Raw genomic sequence first — 25,477 nt, 5'->3', positions numbered from 1 at the left:
GCATGTTCATAACAGGCCTGTGTGAATGTGTAATGGAAACAAAGAGAGCACTAGCATCCTCCTTTTCCTGAACATGACACAAGCAGCCAAGAATGAACTGTTGAGCACAAGCAGGCACCCCTGAGAGCTGGCAGCCCCAGCCCCGGTACAAATACAGAAGAGTGAAATACTCCTTGCAACAGCAGCAGTCACACAAGACCCACAGAGACCACAACGAGGGCTCAGGCCCTTTTTATCTCACAATGCTGTAATAGTGCAAAGGCAAACCAACAGATTTATGAGAAAATCAGGACACTTCTGGCAATGGATGCCCATTGTTAGCAGCCTCACTCCGCTGGACTGAATGCTTCCTGGCAACAGTCCCTCTTTTAGTAAAATATTACTGCTTGAATTGCATCAAATCAATGCTGATTTAAAATGTTTTGAGGGACCCCTTTATTTCCATATTTATCTTTCAAACATCACTTACAAAAGCATGATGGACTCCCTTAACATGTAAAGTACTCTGGTCCAGAATTCCACTTACTGGAATAAGAAGGAAAAGCATTTGGATATATTAGTCTCTTGACAAATACCACACAACAGTAAATTCTGTGAGGGAGTACAGCCAGTTTCTCAGAAGCTGTGATTAGAAATGTATTTTTAAGGTTTATCTAGAAACATAAGCATATGACAGTATATGTATCATGAGATTATCATCAAAATGAGAAAAGAAAACAATTATATTTCATGGGAGTACCAAATAGAAACCATCTGACCAAAACAGAGACAGACAAATTAATCCCTGAATCACATCAATGTAAGCCCAGAAAGACTCCAGTAAGATTTATAAAAGTCATCCTGGATTTAATACAGACAACACAGAATAAAGTTTAGCCTATAATATTGATAATAAAAACAACACTTCCTGGCATTTTTATTCTATATTTTAAAATATTTACAAGGAAATTTTTTTTGTACGTTCAAACATATCTTGGTACAATCACGTGTCATATTGCCTATCCTTCCCATGTTTCCAGAAGGTTAATGTACTGTAAATAGCTCTAATTCAGGGGAAAAAGAACTTCCCCATAGATCTTTCTCCCACATCAAGAGGAAACTATGACTTGCTAGAATTTCTAAAATTATGAAACCCATTCAGCAAAAAGGAACTTTGACTGATTTTCAGTTAGGTCATGAAAGCACTGACTTTCAGATGTGGTCAGTATCTAGTCCTCTCGTTCAGTCTGTGAAGAGATGAGGATGCTTGAGGCATTTTTTCTTGCCTTTTTTTTTTTTCATAGCACTCTAAACTGAGGCTCCAATACTCAGACTGAATTTTAGACATTAAATTTTAAAAGGCTACTCTTAATATTGTTGTTGTTTTTTTTTTTTTTTTTTTAATTGTTTTGTTTTGTTTTACAAATTGCATGGCTTCTGTTGCTTCTGGCTAATTAGGCAGGTTTTTCCCTTCCTTCAATCTGCTCTCCCAGAGGCCCAACCAGTGTCGCTCATGGCTCAGCCCTGGCCAGCAGCAGGTCCCTTTTGGAGCCTGCTGGAGCTGGATCTGATCTGACATGGGGCAGCTGCTGGGCTCTGCTCACAGAGGCCACCTGTGCAGCCGCCCACTACCAAAACCTTACCAGGTAAACCTGATACACTCCCTCTCTTTCCATCTATGTAGACGCACATCTGTGTCCAAGTGTGAAACAGATCCCAGAAGCCAGGTGGGGTTAGTTTTAACCAGCTGTAGGACAGACATGCTCAAGAGGCACCTGCCCAAAACAGAAGGAAGCATCATTGTCCATGCCAGGTAGTTAAACCTCCCCATCCAGGACAGTGTGGAACCAAAGTACAGTTGCACCAAGGGCTGTTCTTAGCTGTTCCTCAATTCCACCAATCTGGCCAGGTTCCAAAATCACCTACTACACTGAAATTCACCTGAAGCTTCAGTTACATGTATTTATTTTTAATATTTCCTGTTTATGTCATTAGAGACAGTTGTGGCATCCCCTCTGTAGGTGGCTGCAGTGCACTTAGCCAACAATCCCCTGCTTCCGTCACAGCACAGCAGGGAGAAGTTACCTCTCTTAGACTCCCACTCACCACCAAAGTATCCGTGAGCTTTCACTTTAAACTGAATAGTCAAAATAAGGTGTCTGCTACATTTGAGTTTTATAAAGTGCTGTGATCTGTACAGAAAAACTGCTCTACATGATGTATTTTTACCGTTGAAATTACCCATCAGTTATGAGTGGAAGTGTTTTCCTTCTGATAACCCAGTACATTATACAAGAGGAAGCTAGCTGTTGTAGTCAGTATCTTACTCATCAATATTTAAAACAACAGCAAAAAGTGGATAAGAACTAAACAGGTGTGGTTCCCATGTTCCTGGTAATACATAAGCAAGGCTCCCGAGCACCCTCTATAGCAGGCTCCACGCACCTGTACCAGATCCCTGGTTGAAAGGATCCATAGATGAAGGTCCTGCATCAGGACCTGAGTGCAAAGCTAACTGCCAGGCACAGGATCCACATAGGTATAACAATGTAGTTTTAGTACAGAAATCCATATATGAGATAGCACCATAGAGTTTGCAGAACAGAAAAGCCAGCAGGAGGTTCATACTTATACTGAATATAACACAGTGATGAATAATCCGCTGCGTGGCTTGGAAAATTTAAGGCTGTCCAGGAATATAAATTTCATGGAGTAAAAGGCTTTTCAAACAATGATGTGTACAGATCTTTCTGACTGAAATAGTTGCATTATGGTTTGTTTTCATCACAGTTGTTCACTCCTAAACCAACAGAGAGCTCAAGGGAATGTGTTTTCATTCAGAGTGTGCTGGTGCTTCGTGTGGGAGCTGCGGCTCAACAAAATATAGCTAATCCTGATAGCATCAATAATAATTGATGAATAATAATTAAGAACAATATCCCTTACTCTTTAAGAAGTATGAATGAAGAAACACAAGCAAATGCAGATTGGCTAACACTGATTAAATAGTTTTGTCTACCTTGGTTCTTACCTCACTTAAGAAGTAGATTTCAACAGAGCTTAAGTGCAACATTTGTAACACCAAGAAGCATGAATTAAAGTTACTCTTGCCAGTAGTTCAGCAAAACATGTTGCATATTCCTGTATTTTCGTAAATAGAAACACTTTGCTGAGCTAGCAAGGTCACTCTGACATCTCAGAATATAAAAGCAACAGGATTTGTAAAGCACGGTGTCATCTATTATGTTTGGAATAACACCTTTGGGGGTGGGGAATAAAAGCTCGTACATGTCGGATCCAGACACAGCAGACATCAAACTAAGTACATGCTGTGAATGACTGTTCTGGGTGTAACCTAAATTAGTATTACTCAAGCATTGTGAGAGAGGAAGACAGCTGATTAAGTATGTTAACCAGGAGAGATGACACTCTATGAGATGTAGGAAAACTACAGTGGTCATAAAGCTTTCATCGAATAAATACTGAGTCCAAGGTTTTGAATATAATTTGCTGTTTTACATCCTTACAATCAGTTGTGGCATCACCTCCGTAAGGTGGCTGCATTGTGCTTAGCCAACAACCCCATGTTTCTGTCGCAACACAGCAGCGAGAAGTTACCTATCTTAAGCTCCCACTCACCACCAAAGCATCTGTGAGCTTTCACTGTAAACCAAATAGTCAAATTAAGAAGTCTACCACACTTGATTTTCATAAAGTTTTCTGATCTGCATGGAAAAACTGCTACGTAAGAGGAAAGTGCACTATTGATATTACTCAAAGATCTTGAGAGGAAGACAGCTGTGACAAGGAGAGATGACAGCCTATGGAATGTTGTTCCACACCTGCCTGAACATCAGGGCCATGAGTGCACTACTGATCCTTAACTGATACCAACAAACCCTGACCAGCCTCGCCTGGAAATTCCATCCACATGCCCTCTGCTCAGTCACCCATGAGCATCACCTTCCAACTCAGGCCTGGGCCATCAGTCCTTGCTAGACCTACCTGATAGCTGTGCCTGTCCCCAGCCACCCTTAGTGACTGACAAGGGGGACAGCATTATGTTCTGCCCTGTCCCCTGCTCTGACCTTAGACCTATGTCATAGCTTTGTTTTTGAGCCACCTCCTGCCATTCCCAGCTGGGCTCCCTGGATCAGGCTCATCACCTTGGCTCATCTGAGACCAGGGCTGACCACCTGGAACCACCCTGCTCAGGTCCTGCCTGTGCCGCGGTCACCCATGGCACCCGTCACTTACACTAGGGCTAGTCCTGTTCTTACTGCTCCCTGACATGGAATACCACATACAAATGTAGGAAGAGAAAAAAAGAAAACCCTCACCTATTTTTACTTGGGAATCTAGATGAGAAATCATTTATTACACCATGTACCAAAAGAAGATGGTAACTTTCACTAGATTTTCCCAGAACTTTTCTTTCTTCTCAGCACATGAACAGCTCTCAGCTACCCCCGGATATATTGTCAGAAAATCACTTCCCACAGGACTATGAACATCACATGGAGCTGGATCAAGCCAAAATGACAAACACCAAGTTTTCCACCTTCTCTGTCTTTACACAGCAGAGCTCATGCTACTTTTCAGCACATCTCAGTTCCTGCTAACTCATCGCTTCTACCAGAGTTATGTTTCTGTCTGCCACAAGTCTATGACTTCTTTTTGTTCTGTGTATTTTGACTACTCTTCTCCTGCAGATACACAAGTTGAGCAATGTTAATTAGGCTAGTCCCAAAATAAGTTGTTTCCAGTCTCTTCTAAGCCTGATGTTTGCCAGAGTTGTGCAAGAGCTGAAGGAGAACTTACATAATTAATACCTTTATCCTCTAAATACATGTTAGATTAATAAAAAACTCTTATTACAAGCTTTGCTTCTATAACCACAAGCCCTTATACTTCATAACATACGTATTATTAGCTTTACTGGAGTTAGGCTAGCAGCAGTTGTTATTCCTACTGCCAAGATAAAGAAAAGCTTTGGAGAATCATTTCAGAAAATTCACAGGCAAAAGGTTCACGTTGCTCTTCAGTTGCCTCATTCAGGAGAACTACATGGGAAGCAACGCAAAACAAAGACATAAGAAAATGCCCAAAGTGTAACACATATCATCTACTTTCACCAAATGCAAGGCCTTTATTCAACATTTTAGTTTACCACTCTCTTGCTGAGACTTACAGACAAAATGGTTGTGAAAGGGTAACTCCGTCATAAGGAAGTGACCCAGGTCTATGCCTCGGTACAATGTCACCACCTGCCTTTCTGCTCTGAGGCCAGTCCCTTTCTCTCTTTGGCTTGGCATGCAAATATCTTTGTGCCACAGGGAACATAAATGTAGTGATGCATGCTAAACATCCTCCTGTGACCTTGATGAGGATGCTACAACCACCCACATTGAAAGTATTTTTCTCCAGCTTTTTAGAATGCAATTTGTAGCAGCACACAGTTGTTTTTCCTTTAATGAAGGCTTTTCTAGCTGTTTTGATACTTAAGAACACATTCATAAATTTCCTTTACAGTGTCTGACACCAACCTTACGTTAGTAGCATGCAAGAAAACGTACATGGTAGCAGACATGAACAGTTCTTTTACTTTATGGCCCTTGCAGTCAATTTTGTAGCTTTGTTGTTAACGATGTGTAAAACTTTTTCAGGTATGTAGGGAAATTTTAGGATAGCTCTGTGGCCTCCACTCAGGTTACAGAACTGCATTAAAAACGATCAGTCTGTACGATGGGTGACCTGTACCCTGTTACCCACTGCGAGCAGCCAGGCAGTCGCATTAGGAAGAAGCACAGTAAGCTGCGGAGAAGACCAACGAGTAGACATTATTGAGACAGGCATTACCAACAGCAGAGGAAGACCCAAGTTCACCACTGAGACTCGAGAGTTATTAAAACAACACACAGAAAAGGCATTTATTTATATCAATAACTGAAAGACACGCATGTAGCACTCCTAGCACTCAGCTCCTGCTTCCCCTACCACTCACAGACTCACAGCACTATTACTCTAGCACCGTGAAAGGCCACTCCCCTCTTTCCTCTCCTCTCTCAGCTCCTCTCTCAGCTCCTCTCTCAGCTCCTCTCTCAGCTCCTCTCTCAGCACCCCCCACACCACCCCCACACCAACCCCAAACCACCACAGCCCCCAACCCGCTCCCATGCCCAGCGCTGAGGCAGGGCCGGGCGGGGCGCCCTGTAATGGCCGCCGCCCCTCGCCCCGCCCCGCCCCGGCCCGGCCCCGGCAGCGCCTGGCGTGCTGAGCCCGCTGCCGCCCCCCGGCTCTCTCCGCGGCCATGTGGCTCTGGGGCTGTGCTGCCTGCGTGCTGCTGCTGCTTGTCGCCCCCGGTTCCTGTGAGTAGCATCCGCGGGAGGACGGGAGCAGGGAGCTGGAGGCTGCGGGGATGGGTTGGGGAAAGCCGGGGAGCACCGCGCCCCGCTCTGCCTCAGGGTGGCCCGGGGGGGTCGCGGTGCCCCGGGTGTGTTGCGCCGCGCTGGGAGGGTGCCCCCCTGTCCTGCCCCTCTCTGAGGCACGATGACATCGTGGCGAGCGGTTTTGGGTGGCTTCGGGAGAGTTTGGGCTTTGCTTTTGGGACAGGTGGTGGGTTTCGGTGGGTTTCTGTCCCGCGCGGCAGCAGTGCGTCCCTGCCCGGTGGCTGGCGCTCCTAAACGCTCAGCTTCTTGTTTTGTGGTGGTGAAAGGCGGCATTCAGGCGGCAATTGTCAGAAGGCACTCGAATAAAAAGAGAGAGACAACAGTCCGAGCTGCCAGCATCGCCTTTTCCAAAAACTGAAACGCCTCGTGCAGTGCTTCACAGTTTTCAGAAGTACGTAAGCCGACAGATGGGTACCAAAATTAACTTGAACAAAATAACGTTCTTGCCCTAAATAAATAAATAAATAAAATTTCTTTTTTACACTTTTTTTTTTTTTTTAACCGAAACTTACTTGTAATCTGTTTACGGCTTTGCTGAGATTATGGCCTCCATTTCACAAAGATAGACTGCCATTTCATTAGATAGGAGATTGGCCTGATCTGTCCTTTATTGTGCTGCTTCCTGGTTCTGTATGCTGGTTTAACCCCACATACAGTCAGTGCTGTCTCCTGTGGCAGGGTTGGTCTCATCTAACTTTAGGCAGGCTAACTTTAGTCCTTTTATACTTGAGTTTGTTGCGTAGGTTCCACTTACGACCTGGTGAGAGAAACTGTGCCCTTCTAGGTTCAGCTCAATGTCACCACTATTGAGGTGACTGCTGTAGGGTGAGCCAGGCAGCCCCTGAGAAGTTATTATTTATCAGTATGTATGGATACACTTGATTAAATAACAGCTACGTTTGGGTCAGGCTCTGATGCGTGTAGTCTAGGTCTGTTCCTTAATATAACACGTTGAAGTACAGATTTCACGTTCAGACAAAAGTGAAAAATGCATCATTCACCTAAGCTTGCATTTTCGGTTAGTCACAGAACAGCACTTACACGGTATGCTTTGCTATGTTGTTCAGTATTTTTTGTAATTATTTCTGGATCTTTTTATTCTGCCCACATATTCAGCAACTTCCAGAAACTCCTGCTGAGGTCTGTGTTGGTTTCAGCAAGGGTTGGTGTGATATGAGAAGGTGGCAGTAGATTTGTCCTCATTCCAGTCAAGACTGTTGGGCAAACTGGTTATTTCAATATAATGCTGTTCTTTTACTCTGCTAGAAAGTTTATTTCTGTGTGTCAAGTCAGTGGAAGAAACATTTACCAAAATAGTATGGTCTAGAAAATTCCTCCCCATTATTATAAAAAATCCAGTTGGTTTCATGACATCTTACAGAGTACGGAGAACTGATGCTCCTGTGCAGGGAGCCCACCCCCTTCCTACTCATTCAGAAAAGATCTTCAGCATCTCCTCTGAGCTTACTTGTGAACAAAACTGCTCATGACACCAGAAAAGAGTGGCAGCAGCAGTCTCCAGACCTGAAAATGGGCATGGCGTTTTTATTTCAGTGCATCTCCATTCTTCTCTTAGATCCTTGGGTGGCAGCAATAGGTTAAAGTGTTTTTCAGTCTCAAATGGACTGAGGTTGAGAATCAGTTACTTTCGTCCCTGCTGTTTCTTTAAGCATCTGTGTAATGGTATACATGCTTTCCTTTGCAAGACTGTGAGATAACTTCACAATGTTAGACATGAGAACACGTCCAAAGAGTTGCAGAGATAATCCTGCCTGATCATTGTCACAGGCTGAAGCAATAACCTTGCTAGGTCAAGACCACTTAGACAGAAAAAGACCTTGTTGAGCTAAAGGGAAAAGAAATATGGAGTTTCTGGATATCACCAGGGGTTTGGATTTATAGTTTGTCAAAACTGCCTAGCTGATGTTGCAATAGATTTGAGACTGGAGATTGTCCTTGTTTTACTTTTCAGAATTTGAGTTTGATCTGTTCCCACTGGGAAGAAGGAGAATCCTAATGGTAGGGACTGTCAGGGGGCTGGCCACATTCATGTTTCTGCTTTAACCAGTCCAGGACCTTGACTTTTACCCATTTGGATTGCTTAGAGGCTACTGTGCAAGCCAAGAATTTTTCTGATAGACCGTGCTCTGTCAGTGCCTCTGTACTTTGTTGTCATTTTTAAACTAACAAAAGCGGAACTGTTTAGACATAAAACTCACCTACTTACCTGCTTGGTGTCCAGTGTGAAAAGAAAAGGTTCCCAGGCACAATTTAGTAGATGACTCTCAAAATGTCCTCAAAATGAAAGTGAAGTTGTGCTTAGAAAAAATGTGAATTGTATTCCAACATCTTTGTACAGCACTAGGTTTGGTTGGGCTGGATGGAAAGCCTGTGAATCCTTAGAAATGTATGTGAGTGTCAGAGTGGGCAGATTGTCCTTTGTCTGTACTGGGAATGGAATGAGCAATGCCACCCATTCGTGTGTGCATCTTCTACCAGGTTTTGTCTACAGAGAGCAGTGATTTGGTGCATGCCTCAGCTGGAGACTGCAGATTTCTAACATTAAGGGTTAATGGGAGTTACCCACTGTGCTGATTTTTTTTTTTTTTTTCAGGATATGGTAAAATAAAGTCAACTTAAATTTTTTTTGTGTATTTTCACATTTACCTTGTATCTGCCGCTGTGTTCAGTTCTCGTGTCCGAGCACCACTCCTGGAAGCTGTATTCGTGCCATAAAGCCAGAGGAACTCGAGTGATTTTGCCCTTTTGGAAGTTTGTTTATCCAAATTGTCTCAAGCTCATGACATCTTATGCATTATACCAACAAAACCACAGAGAGGCCCTGAAAGTGCTTGTTGTAGCTAACTGTGCTGTGTGTTTCACAGGAAGCACGCTCGCTTTCAGCTGTGCCCCAGCCAGCCACAAGCAGTTATGTTTGTAGCTCCATCTGTGCCCAACCTTGAAGAGAGGAAAGCACAGAGCTGTCTGACAAAAATGCTGCCGATCCCCTTTCCATGACCTTTTCTGGTATTTGGAGCGTTTGGTGCATTGTTTAAATCGGGTATTTCCTTGGTTCAGTTATGTTACGCCATGAAAAGTGAGGAACTTCTCTTTTTTCTCCTTTGGATCGTGGTAGAAGCAAGTATCGGCAGATTTTCTGTACCCAAGATTTCTAGCCCCAACATTGCAGCTAATCCTGTGACCCAGCGAGCTTTATCTCTGCGTGTGTGTAGTCTTCCACGCTGCAGCTGTCTGCCAGCTATCTTCCCCCTTCCTTCCTGTCCTCAAGCAAATGCATGTGCATGTGAGTCTCTCAAGCCATCTAACCCTTGCAGTTCTGCTCCTGGTGACCCCAGATACCCTTGTTGCTCTGCTTTGGACCAGTTGCACAGTGCAGTCTGTTGTCATGAATGAGAGCTGCTGACTGTCATTGGAGCCATCACTGTGCAGAAGGACGTGCTGCTTTTCCCTTGGCTGTAACACTGGATGTCCTTCCAGTCCCCCTGGGTGAAGTCTCCTGCCCCCCCAGGGTGATACACACAGCTCTGATCCCAAAACCACGGTTTGGGGATACAGAACAGTTCAGACATGGTGGTGTTTTCAGCTTTTTCTCACCTGTCCCATTCACTGCCACGTGTTCCAGTGTGGTCTGTGGTTCTGCAGTACCCCGTATGAAGATGTCTTGGTATGTGAGGGCCCTGGCTCTGGTAGGGGTCACGTTCTGCAGGATTGGGACCTTCCTGGCAAAGCTTAGCTTACCTGTCTTCCATAAAACCAGGGGGCTGCATGGTGTTTTTCCCTAAACTTTGTAATTAAATATTCTAATGCATCTTGCAACGCTGCCCTCAGTCTTGCTGCCACGGTGATAAGATACAATGAGTGGTTTATTACTTGTACTCACCAACTTTACTGTTCCGAGTTGTTTCTTGACGAAGGTTTTGTAACTACTACGAAATGCCCTATTTCTGGGATATTTAGTTCCAGTTATTTGCTTGCTTGTAACATGAGATTGTCTGAAGTGATCAAAACTAGACACCCCTGTGCAAAGGCAGGATCTGCAGCTGGTCCTCTTGCGAGTGTGGGAATGCCAGGCACTGCCTTCTGCATGGTTTGTGTTTTAATCTTGCTACTTGTGTGTAGGACCAGGCCTGAGGACAGACTAAACAGGCCTCAGTCTTCAGGGTATGATGATATTTCACTGGCAAATGTGATCCGTCTCTCTCCCACTCCTAACCTTACAAACACTCATTAACATGCTGTTAGTACCAAACTCAGCAACGCAGCTTCGTAGTGGAGTTATCTCACCATGTTGTCCACGCAGGGGCAGAGCAAGCACTCATCTGCAGGCAAAAGCCTTACAGGCTTTAGAGGAGAAGGTTTACCTGAGAATCATAGAATATCCTGAGTTGGAAGGGACCCTTAAGGATCATCAAGTCCAACTCTTGACACCACACAGGTCTACCCAAAAGTTCAGACCATGTGACTAAGTGCACAGTCCAATCTCTTCTTAAATTCAGTCAGGCTCGGTGCAGTGACCACTTCCCTGGGGAGCCTGTTCCAGTGTGCAACCACTCTCTCTGTGAAGAACCCCCTCCTGATGTCAAGTCTAAACTTCCCCTGCCTCAGCTTAACCCCGTTCCCGCGGGTCCTGTCGCTGGTGTTAATGGAGTTCTCTTCCTTCTGCTGTAGGCGATGCAGATCATGTGTTGTTACTGAAGGAAGGTGCCTGACTTTCTACCTCTTGCTTCTTTCGGTCTCCTTGCATCTCAAGGAAGAAGAGAACTTGGGATGATGATGATGGGGAAGATAAAACTGAGGATGGGAAGGAGTTCCAGCTGATCTTATGGTTGGGTAGTGCGGCTGTCATTTTTAACGTGCTAAGAGCAAGCTGTTGTGGTACTGTTCGTTTATATCGTCATTACCTAACTCCTGTCCACAGTAGTTTAGTCGTGTAGATGCCCAAAGCAAACAACAGTTGCTATACTACATACTAATTTCTTTTTTTTCTCTTCATGGTAATAAAACACTTAAACTAAACCACTTTTTTTTGTTTGTTTGTTTGTTTTTAAGTTGAAGATACCAATGGAGGGACAAACACAACCATCAGTAATGCAACCCTTAATGAGACTTCACACTCTACGGAGCAAGGTAATACTCCTGGCACTTCTGTTTCTACTTTTCAGTAGCATTGAGAAAATATGCATCACTGTATGTCTGAAACTGCCTTGTAATAGGTGATCCTTTATTGATTCATGAACGGCTGTTGGGCAGGAGGGAGGTAGTCTGATAATCACATCCATTCCAGGACAACTAAAAGTCAGTTCTCATGGTCTTAGGTACCCCAGAGCAACAGGATGTTACTCCTTACCAGAGAGAGTTGAAATTAAGTGGGAAAATTGTATGTGCAGAACTAGAAATATCTGCCAACACCAATTTACAGTTAAAAAGAGGAGAACCAGGTCAAGAATTCTTCTAGGCTGTTGACATCAGTTCTGCTGAGAAAAAGGCAAGGCATTTGCTCATTTAATTTTTTTTTAACATCAAAGCGGATTCTGGGTCCACTGTGCTTGAGCTTGTTGCTAAAGCATGTGTTTATTTCATAACGTGATCTCATTTTTCTGCATTAAGGTGCATGGCTTTAAGCAATGTATGATGTTTAAGCCACCCATGCAAAAGGGATTTTTCCTTGGGTCGTTTTTACTCTGTATTCCTTTGCTTGTCTCATTTGCTGTTGGCTAACAAGTGAGATGAATAGCCAATACTCTGCTCGTTGACTCACTTTGTCATTGTATTAATTGCATCACTGACTCACGCCCAAATTCTAGGTAATCTACACGGCTTCTTTTCACCTGTATGAGCATGCAGTCCACATCCAGATGTGTTCCCAAGGTTGCAGAAGCAAGCACTCAAAACCTGGGGAAAACCCAAAGCTGTGTTCTGGCTTCAGTGTTGGGCCAGTGTGGGAAAGGTTTAGCCCCAGGCATATCCATGGCTTATACTGATAGAAAAATCAACATATACAAGAAAGAATGTGTTCGTAATTGTACAATCACAGACTGGTTCTCAAAGGCAATTAAATCTGCAACCTAGAATCCCAGATACCTCAGTATACAAGTTGTGGGTTTAGTACTTAACATTGGGGCTAGTTGGCTATGATTATAACAAGGAAAAAGCAATGAAATCATTCTCTACTTTTTTCTTTTCTTTTTTTTTTTTTTCTCCTCCATTTTGGTAGATGATACAAAGGTATAAATTGGTGCTCGTAAACCTGAACACACTCATAATGTGTGCAATTGCAAAGAGGGTTGACAAAACTGTTCTAAAGCAGACTTTGGTGTTAAGAACAGGAGATTCTTTCAAAAGAGTTATGCCTGTTGCTTGATTCTGATGGCAGTTGCTCTTGTTACTATTATTTTCTGTATTTTCCAGCCATGATGAAAAGCCGCAGAGCTGCTGCTAGTTACATAACACTTGCAATGTGGGGGGTGCTGTAAGAAACCAGTTACTTCAGAGAAAACAGTAATCATGGAACAGACATAGGCAACAGTGCAGAACCGGAGGGAGGGAGGGATGAGCAGTGACTCTCTCAGGAATGGGAATTCAAGAACAGCCCAGAAAATCATTGCTAGGCGGGAGAGCATTAACCTTTTGACTAATTTTGAAGAGAGCATTAACCTTTTGACTAATTTTGAAGAGGGACGCAGGAATGAGGACTGAATAGAGAGTGTTAGGGTGCCTCAGAAACTGAAGTAGCGTGAGTGGGAAGGAGAAAAAAGAGAACTGGAAAAGCAGAAGTGGAAAAAAAGGAGGGAAGGAGAAAAACATTAAAACTGTTTATGCTTTAAAAGTCTGTTGAAATAGATGCATTCACAGGAGCCTTTTTGTGCAGAGACTGCATAAGCTCACAGAAGGCTGCTTCACTGGGCGTCAGTCCATCCCTGTGTAACACAACTACAGTATGTTCCAATATGAGCCCAGTTTGTAATAGAGATGAAACAAAATGAAATAAAAGATTGGAGGACAGGAAAAGGAACTGAAACAGATTAATAAAAGCTAGAGAAGACACGACACCTGAGTAGGTCAAGAGAGTCAGTGACAACATGGCAGTTACAAAAGCTGGATTAGACCATAATGTGAAAATGGAAGAGAGCAAAGAGAATGAGATGCAAAGAATTCAGATCACAGAGTATTTGAGAACTGCTGTACATACAATGTAAATATGTTCTTGCTGCACTGAAGTCTGTAAGCATTCTTTAGAGGGAAAAAAATAATCTGGTTTGAGGCAGAATGCACTCTGCTCTGTTCCCACTCAGAGCCTGCAAACGTAAAGGATAGCATTGTGATGTGAGTACCCTAATTACAGTAAGTTAAAAATGAAAATGAATGATATTTCTTTTCTTGTTTTCTTTTGTCCTTGAAGAGAATAACGGCAATTCATCCAGGCTCTCTCCTATACCATCCACACAACCTACTTCTACATCAAATACAACAGGTATGTGTTTGTTCATCTGGCCTTTCCTATGCATCTAGAAGATAGCTCCAAAACTATCCCCAAACCGTACCAAATTTCAAAGGAATATCCATCAAAAGTGGGTATTTGAGAGAGGCATTATAATTTTAGAAGACTGGGAGCCAGCATGTAAAACAAGTCTAAGATGAAACTATACTATTTTTAAAGTTTAGATTGCATGCTTTGTGGGTAGAAGCCATGACAGTTGCAGTGCCACAGAGTAACAGGAATCAAAAAATAAAGTTTCAGGGAAGAGTTGAAAGGAATGCTCTTTTTTAATGCTTATTCTTTGTCTCCAAGCAAACTTCTTCCATTTTCATGTAGTAAAACTGAGTGTGTTGTTATGTAAACAGCGCATATCTGCTTATGATATTTTATAGTAAATAGAGTTAGGGCATAATGAAGGCACTGGGACTTGAGTTTTAAGGCTCCGTTTCCTTTTAGTTAAGACTCATGGCATCTTATACAAATAGAAACTAGTCTTCGTAGAGCTCATAGCACGAAACACTGGAATTCAAGCTAGACATGAGCAGCAGATCGGGGACAGTCTGTCACAGTATTTTTGTACTGTTCTAGCACTACCATCTTACCTTCACACCTTGGCAAAAGAACTGTAGGTAAAAATAATTTCTCAACGCTGTTGCAATTCTGGTGCTCCAACACAATGTGTTTACAAAACACATATTTTTAGAAATAAGAAACTTTATTAGATCAATTACTAGAGTTTGAAAGCAGATGTTTAACCTGAGACACAAGCAGTTCATCCACTTGGATTTGCAGTATTCCAACCTTTGCCTATGTTAATGTGAGATTATTAAAAATGGAAATTAAGAAAATGTTTTTCTGGAAGAGCTTGAGCAGGCATATTTCACCACATCGGTAAAGACTGGGCAAGAATTAATGTTATGCAGTCATTCAGTCTGTGATGCACAGATAAAAGGTTGTATCTGAGAGAAGAAAAGGAAAGCTAGTTTTGTGCATACACCAAGTCCCCTTTGTGCTAACAGCCAGGTGAAAGTAGGGCAGAAATGTTGTGCCTACTCTAAAATACCTTGTGTATTTGTAGAGTTTTATGCTGATCATAAGGTCCCAGCTAAATCACTGCATTTCCAGTACAACTCTCACTTTGTGCATCCGCAGTCTCCAGATGACCTCTGAGCTACCATGATTTGTTTGCAATTCATTTAAGAATAAAATACTCATCAGGGAAAAAATAATCTTTGCAAAGAGCTTTGTGTAGCAAGGAAGTTTCTCATTCCATCGCCTGCAATGTACCAGTTTAAGCATGCCTAGCTTGGAAAGTGGAGAGGAGAGATTTTTGTAATCCCTTTGTTGCCTTAGGGCCTTCCCCATGTGCAAAGCCAATGTTAAACACAGGTGTTTAATCCACCCTGCACGCCAGCTCTGACTGTGGGCTTTTTGCAGAGGTTTGAGGTTTATTATGTATAGATAATAATAGTAAAAAGAGTCCTGAGCCCTGCACTATTAGGCACAGTACCAACCTAACAGACAGCCATGTCTTGCTTCACCTGGTTTACAATTCACATCCTTCAATGTTTTTGTCTTTTTGTTTGTTTGTTAGAAACTTCAGAGATTTTTGCTTAGTCTTTGCTTTGTTCTTTTGTTTTGTTTGTGTTTTTTTTTTTTCCATGGCAGCAGTGAAAATCTCATTCTTCAGAAAAAACATCTTCTGTGGAAGGAAATACTTATTTTATGATGATCAGTAATAATTATTCTGTGTGTTAGCACAATGTTTATGCAGTTTGAGCAGTTAGTTGTGCTCTTCCCTGTTGAGTTAGAATACACATGGTGTATTGCGTGGTGCTAAGAATTACACACTGTACGGATAGTTTGATGGATGCATATAAGATAACTTCTTTAAACACAGGTAGCTTACAAAGTAAAATACCTGTCTCTTAAAATAAAGCTTCATAAACCTGAACTATATTACTGGCATGCATCCTTTTTAAATAATAAAAATTAACTCATGCAGCCTGGGTTTATTTAGCATGTTCAATTAAGCCCAGCTGGTCTTCTGGGGGGAAAAGTAATTAGGGAAATAAAAGATAAAAGGACAGATGTTCTTAGTGAATGTTCTTTCATCTTACCTCTGTTGGTAAAATAGCATGGCTAAGATTTCTCAAAGACAAAGAAGAACAGATTGGTGTCCAATTCATATCAGCTTCCCAAATTCCCCACGTGCCTCTGAAGGCCTCCCACTGATGTTCTGAAGTGACTGGCACTAAATACATCGTGAAAGATAAATCTGTAGAAGGTTAACTAGGCTTTACTTTTAATATAGAAGTTACATCACCAAGTTCTGTAATCTTGATAAAGTAAGGAAAAACGATCATGAATAAGAAAGGGGGAGAAGGTAATATGCAAACTTGCTAAACTTCCTCATGATAGCTGTTTGGATGTTTTTTGCACTGCCTCTTGTTTTCTTTAGGGTAATTTAATGCACAAGGAGTAAGTACCATCTTTGTGTAATAGCATTCAATAATGATACACCTGGAACTATTATCACAGAATCATAGATTAGCTTGTGGTAGAATGGACCTTAAAATCACCCAGTTCCAACCCCCTGCCATGGGCAGGGATGCCACCCACTGGAGCAGATTGCCAAGAGCCTCATCTAGCCATATGAGCCATTATGTTACTCAGAAACACGAGCCAGTTTGACACTCAGAAATCGTGTCTCAAAAAACCCAAATTGTTATTGATTGACACTTGCATTCAGATTAGACTTTCTTCACTGTAGGTGTCTCTTTATATTAAGAATGTAGTGGCCAGGTGTGATTTCATCTCCTATGACTGTAGATGGTTTCCATATAGACGTCCATATCTTACTTATTTCTTACAATGAGGAACCATTTGATATTTATATATCATTGTACATTTGGGGAGCTTGCCTGCCAGTATTAAAATGTGCCCTGAATTTTATCTGATGTATTTTACACATGCTTCATAGAGGAACTGAATTTCCTAATTGTAACAAGGTAAGCACGTAAGTGTGGTACTTCATATGTTCCGTCTCAATTAATATTTATTTCAAAAGTGTTTCCCAGGGTCATGGCAAAATACAATAATAACATCAAAGGACAAGAAAATAAATAACATTTACTGTGGGGATTGTGTTGGGCTGTTTCAGTAGTTTTAACGTTAAATGAACAGGCATACATGATGCTTTGCCTTTCTGAATGCTTACATTGTCTCAGTGTTTCATTGTTGAGAAACATTTCAGATGCTGTAAAACTGAATATCAGGTTTACAGTGGATTTGAGATGAAACTACCTTTATTCAAGTGTTCTACTATTAGACAATTTCAAGAATACACAGGTGTCATTGGCCATTTGAATTCCCATAATGAAAATGAATCCAGATTGTATGAGGTTGTAGAAATAATACAGCAGTAGACAGTGCAAATAGAGTTTTTTCCCCTTAAAATTCCTTCATACATAAAAGCTATTTCCTCATGTTGTCTGCTTAGAGAAATTTTAGTTACAGAAGAGGCTCATGTTTCTTGTTTCTTCCTTCTTAGAAAAGTAAGTAATTATTCTTAAGATTATTCTGCCTTCTATCAAGGTTCTAATGATTTTGCTATAAATATCGACCTCCTCTATTATTACTCTTGCATTTTGCCTCCTGGTAATTTTGTTCTGAACAGTTCATTACTGCTTTAGGTGAAATAGGAAGGGGAAATATTAGGTAAAAGCAGAATAAAAGTTAAAGACGTTAAGTGTCAGCCAAACTTGTGAAACAGCATTCCAGTCCTCTGTTTTAACCATGGCAATATAGGCTGCTATTAAGTAAGTGATACAAGCTACCAGAGTTAATTTAGTTGAACTTTTACCATCTGTGGAAAACCTTTTGAACTTTAAATTTCAACCTACATACATTTTGAGCCTTAAGTTTTAACATACATACGGAATTCTCTCTGCTAAGTTTAAAATACAGGCAGCCTTAGTAAAGCCAGTCTTTTAATCAGAACTAAATTAAAGATTAAATCATTGATAAAATTTGGTGTTTCCATGCAAAATCTGCTCTTACAGAAAAGCTTAGTTACCTGGAAAATTGGAAAATTATTTCTTGATTCAGAATTTTATGACATTTTGAAATATTCTAAGTTAGGAGCGATTCTATGGAATTGAACAGCGTTACCCAAAAGATTTGATGCTTTTAAAAGTTATTGGATATTATCCAGGTTTTATTTACAGCTTTTCCTTAAAACCATTCCTGACCTTGAGCCCTGCAAACTGGGAGTTAGGCCTTTCTAAAGGAAGTGTGTAAGTGAAGGGTCTGTGTGCAAGCCTGGATATACATGGAATGATTGTTTCATTGTTACCCTGTCATTTTATGTGGGTGTGACAAATGGTGTGTAATTCAATGAGTATACAGTTATTTTTATATATTTTTCTGAGTGATATCAAAAATAACAATTTCCAGGTGCACCTGCCAATGCCAGCCAGCCCACCAACACCACGATGTCCACCACTGTGACTACTCAGACATCCAGTACCAGCCGGACAACAACTTCAACTACAACTTCATCAGCCACATCTTCACATCTCAATATTACGGTGACCACTTCCAAGATTCCTCTCACTTCTGTAACAGGTGAGCTCACACCTCAAGAAGCTCTTGAAGGTTTGTATACGTGTTGACATGTTGCACAATTCTGGAGCTGTTAGTTTTGCAGTAGTGTCGCAAAGAAATAATATATTTGCATGCTGAAAAGCAAGAGTGACATTTTATTTAGCTGGTCACAGCAATGTTCCTCTGAACACTCCATGTACTCAATAAAACTTACCCTGAGTGACCTGATGTATTTAAGAAGAAGCAATGCAATTAGTCTGAACCAGCATCACAGTGAGGAGACTAGTGATGTTAGGAGAAAGCCTGTTTTTTATGAGGCTTTGCACTAGGCTTCTGAGTGCAAATTCTGTATTTCTTGTATTCTCTCTTCTACAGTTTACACAAACTCATCTCTACTACTTCATCCCTCGCAGCCAACCTGTGCTGGCTTGGTAGAGAGACTGAGCTCTGTTGGCCCCATTTGTAGTAATGTAACAAATTTTATCCCTAATGGAGGACAGGGTATGACTATGAATGAGTTACACTTCATGTGAAAGTTGCAAAATTCAGTTTTACAGTACCCATGAATACAAAAACAGTACCTGTAGAGTTCACTGTTGCCTTATGAGTGAATCATTATTGGGTAGGTGGAGCTGTCAGCATATCTTTGTTAGCCATGTAATGCTCCTTCTACTGAATACAAACTGGTACAAAATGGGTATTTTGGTGGCAAATAAAATCAGTTTTCACATGGAAACTACTAGGGCTTATTGAAGGTCATGATATGTATGCCAATATTTGATCTTCAAGGGAATCTCATGTAGGATGCATACCCATGAGACATGGTAAAACAATCCGTTCATCACCACTAAAATATTTTACTCCCACCAGTTAACTATGCTGAATGAGTTGGTGTTTGCTGGTCCTTCTGTAGGCTGACCCGGTATGTTCCTCTGACTAAAACCAACTTCCTTTTCTGCTGGGTAATTTCAGGACAAACTTAGCAAGTTAAATTACAGAGCCTGAAAAACACTAGAACTGGTGTGTAAGAAGGGCAGGAGATGCATGCATGGAAGGAGGAAAAAGCAGGGGAAGAGAGAGTTGGGAGAGAAGTGGCAATCAGTCTTTCAGAGAGAGGAAGCAGTTGGACCAGCTGCTTCTGTGTCACCAGAATTTGGCACTTAAAAACTTAGCTCTAGGTTTCAGTGTGCTTGGCTGGTACCTTGCCAGTTGGCCTACATTAAATTTGTCCAACTGGGTCTTTATATGACATGTCAGTCATCTGGGGAATGCAGGAGACAAAGGAGTCCCTTGAAACAAAATTTGTAAAAAGTGACTTTTGTTTTCTTCTTTCAGCCACATCAAAATCTGAGACTGTCATAGACAAAAAAACATCCAGATTTGACGTGGGCAGTTTTGTAGGTGGCATTGTGCTGACGCTTGGTGTCCTAATCATTCTCTACATTGGTTGCAAAACATACCACTCCAGAAGAGGCATTCAGTACAGAACCATGTAAGTTTCAGAGAAGTTGTTTCTAGTCAATTTATGACTCTTATGTGTGTTTTTTCCCTGTCATCTTTTATATATATATATATATATATATATATATATTTATTTTTTTAATTTTATTTTAAGGATATATACATATATGTAAGAAATGCATGCGTACTTTCATCCTAATGATTTGCTAGCACTGTAAATACTTCTGCCAGCTTCTGCTCCCTGTGTTGTTTACAATGATATTTTTGAGATGTTTGCTATATTTGCTGGACTTCTGATTCTTCCTGACACTTTTTTAAATGATTTACCTTCACCACCCCACCACCACCCCAGACATTTAATATTCCACTTTCTTAAGCCACCACTGTTGAAGCAATTAACTTGTTTATCACAGAAAATGTGCAACTGCAATAGTGCTATTATTCTTGTTTTTAAAGCACAATGTTTGATTGTTGTCAATACATGAATATGAATACATTGCCTCATTTCACAATATAGCCAGGACAGCTGGTTGATTTCTAACCTGTATTTTTGTGTTATCATGTTCTGATCTCCAGAAACCAGTTGATAAAATTGTATGCGCTGAATGTGATTTTAAGTACGCTTCACAAGTCTGTGGAATGAGATAGAATTCATTCTAACAGAATATAAGCATCTGCATCTATCAAATCATTCCTATTACCCTGAAGTGGGCACTTAAAATCTGCTAGATGAGTCAACGTACCTGTGCATGTTTGTATTCATCCACTATGAGGGCAGATAAGAGCCTCAGATAGAGAAGTGTACGTCAAAAAGTATGGGCTAGATCCTACCTAAGGTCGCTTGTTCATTTCATGTGCACCAGTGACTTTCAGCTTTCTGCAAGCTGCAGTCCACTGACTCTTCCCCTGTGTAGCATAAGTCCAACAGAGCAGATACAAACCTGCTGAGAGCCAGCTTGCTTTACTTTTAGATCCTGTAGAAGTTGCCTGACAGCATACAGCCTACAAATGGAAAACCACAATTGTAAACGTTTTCTCTAGGTGTTTTCCCAGGTAGTTTAAATTAAGTGTATGACAACTAGTTTCATCCAGGAAGCTGACTTGTGAAAGGAGGTTGGGGGTGTTCTTGTCTTGAGCATGGTTTGTCCTTGTTGAGCTACTTCTTTCCTCTCCTGTACGGCATTCACTTCTCAGAGCAAAACACATTTCTGTACAGACTTCACATTGTATCTCACTTCTTTTGCAATGAACGAATTAATGAATTTTGATTGAACCATATTGGCTTATCAGCTTCAAGTGATTAACAAAAATTAATTGTTGTAGAGCTGCAGGACTACCTCATTTGCCATTAACACCCAGCAGAAGTCCCCACTGTGCATGTTTACCCACAGTAGTGTTTGAATAGAATCATAGAATCATAGAATATCCTGAGTTGGAAGGGACCCTTAAGGATCATCAAGTCCAACTCTTGACACCGCACAGGTCTACCCAAGTTCAGACCATGTGACTAAGTGCACAGTCCAATCTCTTCTTAAATTCAGTCAGGCTCAGTGCAGTGACCACTTCCCTGGGGAGCCTGTTCCAGTGTGCAACCACTCTCTCTGTGAAGAACCCCTTCCTGATGTCCAGCCTAAACTTCCCCTGCCTCAGCTTAACTCCGTTCCCGCGGGTCCTGTCGCTGGTGTTAATGGAGAAAAGGTCTCCTGCCTCTCGACACCCCCTTACGAGGAAGTTGTAGACTGCGATGAGGTCTCCCCTCAGCCTCCTCTTCTCCAGGCTGAACAGGCCCAGTGCCCTCAGCCGTTCCTCGTACGTCTTCCCCTCCAGGCCTTTCACCATCTTCGTAGCCCTCCTCTGGACACTCTCCAACAGTTTCATGTCCTTTTTATACTGTGGTGCCCAGAACTGCATAGGTATTGTAGAATTCAGATGAACAGTATCTTTAAAACAAAGGAACTTAAAGCTGACCTTGTAAGCTGTTTTTGATTAGCTGTTATGGCTGGTTACAGGTAAGATAGTTGTTCACTGGGCATTTTTATCCTGATCTGGAACTATTAATACTTCCATATTTCATTCAAGTAAATAAGACTTGAGGAGTGTTGACACAATTAAGTTCTTTCAGATTCTGACTTGGCTCAGAGAGGCCTCTAACTCCAGACTAATATGTACTTAGGCCTTCTCAGCAAGATGGCCTTTGTTCACAGAATATCCTTCTTAGCAGCAACTGCTTGGCTGTTTCTTACGTTGACTGATGCTTGTACTGTAGAACATTAATTATTGTGTTTCTATTACAGTGATGAACACGATGCCATCATTTAAAGAGACTTCAGGGAAGACAGTAATGGAAGCCCGTCCTATCACACCTGTCTTAACTTACTTCTGGAAAGAGTTTATTTCATAAACATGATCGCCATCTCTAAAACTGTGGGTTTGATCCTGCAAAATGTTGAGAATCCCCTAAGTGTCCTGATTTTCTTACATTGGTTTTGATAACAACAAGAGGAACTCAGCACTTTTTAGAGAAAGTATTTTCTTTTTCCAGTATTTGTAACCAAATTTAAAGAAACACACATATTGAGTTGTTTGCAGGTACACACACAAGGCTCTGAAATGGCTAATTACTAGCACAGCAGATCACATCATTGCCATTTCAAGTTCAACTATTTCTCACATAGCCCAATAAATCCATTGTGTTCCATAATGGATATAGTAGCTTAAATAGGACAGATTGCCTTTAAGACCAGGAATAGGCAAGTAAAATATTTTTTCCTAGTGTTTTACATTAAATTGTATTTATTTTGAAATTTGATGTGACCTTTAATTTGGAAAATTGGGGTTTTGAACAATTTGGTTAATTTTTACTAGGATAGTAAAGGGACATGGTTTGCTAGTTGTATAAAAAGCGGTAAGAATTTAAACTTCAGTCATTAGCTCACAGTGACCTGTAGAGACTTCACTTAACAGGCTACACAATGAAACTAGCTGCAGGAACAACAGACAGACTGGATACCTGTTCACAACCCCTTTTTATGAATGGATCCTTATTATTAATAATAATTTTTAAAAAGACTATGCAATCTATAGCTTCTTCTTTATAGCATGTCCTAGTGTTGTTCTGAAGATTAACTCAGAATTGTTCCCATCTTAAATGCAAGAATTCTTGTTAAGATTGTTTTTTAAGTTAAATGTAGCAATCACTTCACTTGTAGGTTTTTTGTTATTATAAGAGAGCTGCATACAATGTTTTAGCATTTGATAAGCATTGGAAATCACACAGAAATGGAAAATCTGTAGGATATTATTTTAGAAGAATATAATCTGCATTTTTAGAACTATTTGCTGAATTTGGTACTGCTGAACCCATGTACAGCTGCCTGGTCAAAACTGCATGGAAGGCAGCAGCACATCTCCCAGAAAGCTCTGAATGAAGTTCCAGGTTACGCTGGAAGTCACGCACAAGACAGCTGATGCTGTTTCCATATTACTTTCGTATTTACACTGAGGTAAAACTGCCCCCTTCAGTAGATGGGCTCCTGATTTACACTGGTGTAAGGAAAAGTAGAATGAGTATCAAGAAACACTTCTGCATCTCTTCTACAGCACCAACAAATTGTTGGGTCCTGTTCAGGCTCCATTTGTAGACCTCTCCCTGGAGATCAGGGTTGGTGCAGTGGGACTTTGCTGCCCTGGTCACTGCTGGAACACACACATCCATCGTGCAGTGCCCGGAAGGGAGGTGGTGATACCTGAAGAAGGTCATGAAGGGAGCTGTTGGTGGTCAGGGTTACAACAACACTGGGGAAGTAGAACTACAGCTCTGGCACAGACTGATTTTTATTTTATTTTTTTTCAAACATTGATTCTTACACTTGCTAACCATGCTAAAATGGGTGGATGGATTTTCTTTTCTTTTATTATATGGAGTACTAAAGCTTTTGTCTGAGGCACAATCAAGTCCAGCAAGCCATGGTTTATGAGTAGTACCAGCCATACTTGAAGTGGGGGTTGTATGGCTGTTTTGTTTTGTTTTTTATTGTGATATAGCAGAGGAGTGACTTGAAGTAACTTCTGTAATTATTTTCTTTTTTAATTAATTGCCTTGTTTGGGGTGTGTGTTTTTTTGTTTTTTTGGTTTTTTTAACTTGAATAGTTTGGAAACAATTGTTATCACTCTGCCATTCTTTACTTTGTGGAAATTAAGAGAATTAAATTCAACTCTATTAATGGGATTGTCTCACCTCTGTTGTACAGATGAATAAATAAAGTGAAATCTTTGAAGTTACTATATAAATCTCAGTTGGATTTTATTTTTATAAAAAATTATAGAAAACTTATTAGCATTTCCACAGTCATAACAATTGAGTAAGATATATTCACTGTATAGACTTTTAAATGATAGAATACTGGAACCATGACATTTTTGTCCAGCCCAATCACATGTAGTCCATTTTGTAATTTCACTACTACAATAAAGCAAAAATTATTTGCTTAAAGTTTCAGAGGCATCAGTGCAAATATAAAACTTCACTTCCTTCGAGGTATTTGGATACTAGACAAAGTGAGGTACAATTGGTAAGTCTTACCTATAACGTTGCATTTGCTTTCCAACAATAAATGATGTATGTGACTTGGAAGGGGAATGAATAGGACAGTTTTTCAATACTCCATAACTCAACCAAGTATTTACTTAGGTCTCAGTCCCAGAGGTTGTTCAACAGGGGTGGAACAAGCAGAGGATTTGAATTTAGCTATACTCTAGAGGGGTCAACTGTATGTAATAACTGAAAGAGTAACTTAGCATCTGGTAACCTTGATTACGTTAATTGATCGTTATCACTTCTTATTTTTGCAAGGAAAGAGTATTTCAAAGGATTTGGTACAGCAGTCTGGAATTTTTAGGCAAACATAACAGAAGTCTACCACCATCCCAGGTAACTGGGCCATAATCCCTATTATAAGATACATTACACAATTTCCTTATGGAAGTCTCTCCCCTGCCCCAGTGATTAGTTTATCTAAATTCCTTCATAAGTCTATCATCTGCACATACTTATTTTATGTAACAAACCTTTTAGCATAAATGCTACTTTCCCCTTCTCTAGGTATACTTACACTGTCGTTGGCATCTTTCCATTCCTGAACTAAGCTAGAGTTTATCTGGTAAAGATGATTCACCTGTTTATTGTCCATTCACTCAACAGGACTCTATAGTTGTTATTTTGTTTGCTTTGTTTTATTGTTTTTTAACAGTACTGATCCCTGAGCAATGTGGTTCATAGTTCTTTTTATGAGGTATCCCTCTGGTGACACATCACAGAACTGCATTTACAGCGTTGTAGTTTAATACCATCACCAGACATCGATTACAGTTCTTTCACACTACTTAAATGCTCACTTTTAATTCTTAAAAATCACGTTTTTGTAATTCCCTAATAAAACTTCCTACACTTACTAATGCAATCTTGAAGTCATCCACTAGCTG

The 25,477-nt window shown here is 40.8% G+C and overlaps 1 protein-coding gene across 2 annotated transcripts; it reads left to right on the top strand.

Moving 5' to 3' along the window:
- The first annotated feature begins 6,187 nt into the window (after positions 1–6,187).
- TMEM123 (transmembrane protein 123) lies at positions 6,188–24,286 on the top strand. Of its 2 annotated transcripts, XM_068670031.1 has the most exons (6): positions 6,189–6,347; positions 11,499–11,576; positions 13,849–13,920; positions 18,385–18,555; positions 19,870–20,026; positions 22,290–24,286. In XM_068670031.1, the coding sequence occupies exons 1-6, from the start codon at positions 6,290–6,292 to the stop codon at positions 22,312–22,314; spliced, it is 561 nt and encodes a 186-aa protein (XP_068526132.1). In that variant the 5' UTR covers positions 6,189–6,289; the 3' UTR covers positions 22,315–24,286. The 2 variants fall into 2 exon arrangements, with proteins under 2 accessions (XP_068526141.1, XP_068526132.1); XM_068670040.1 differs by lacking the exon at positions 13,849–13,920 and having other exon boundaries at positions 6,188–6,347.
- The last annotated feature ends 1,191 nt before the right edge of the window (positions 24,287–25,477 follow it).

The sequence above is a fragment of the Anas acuta genome, chromosome 1, assembly GCF_963932015.1.
Source record: "Anas acuta chromosome 1, bAnaAcu1.1, whole genome shotgun sequence".
In the NCBI taxonomy this organism is placed as follows: domain Eukaryota; kingdom Metazoa; phylum Chordata; class Aves; order Anseriformes; family Anatidae; genus Anas; species Anas acuta.
Note: the sequence above shows the minus strand (reverse complement) of the source record. Positions and strands in the feature narration are given on the sequence as shown.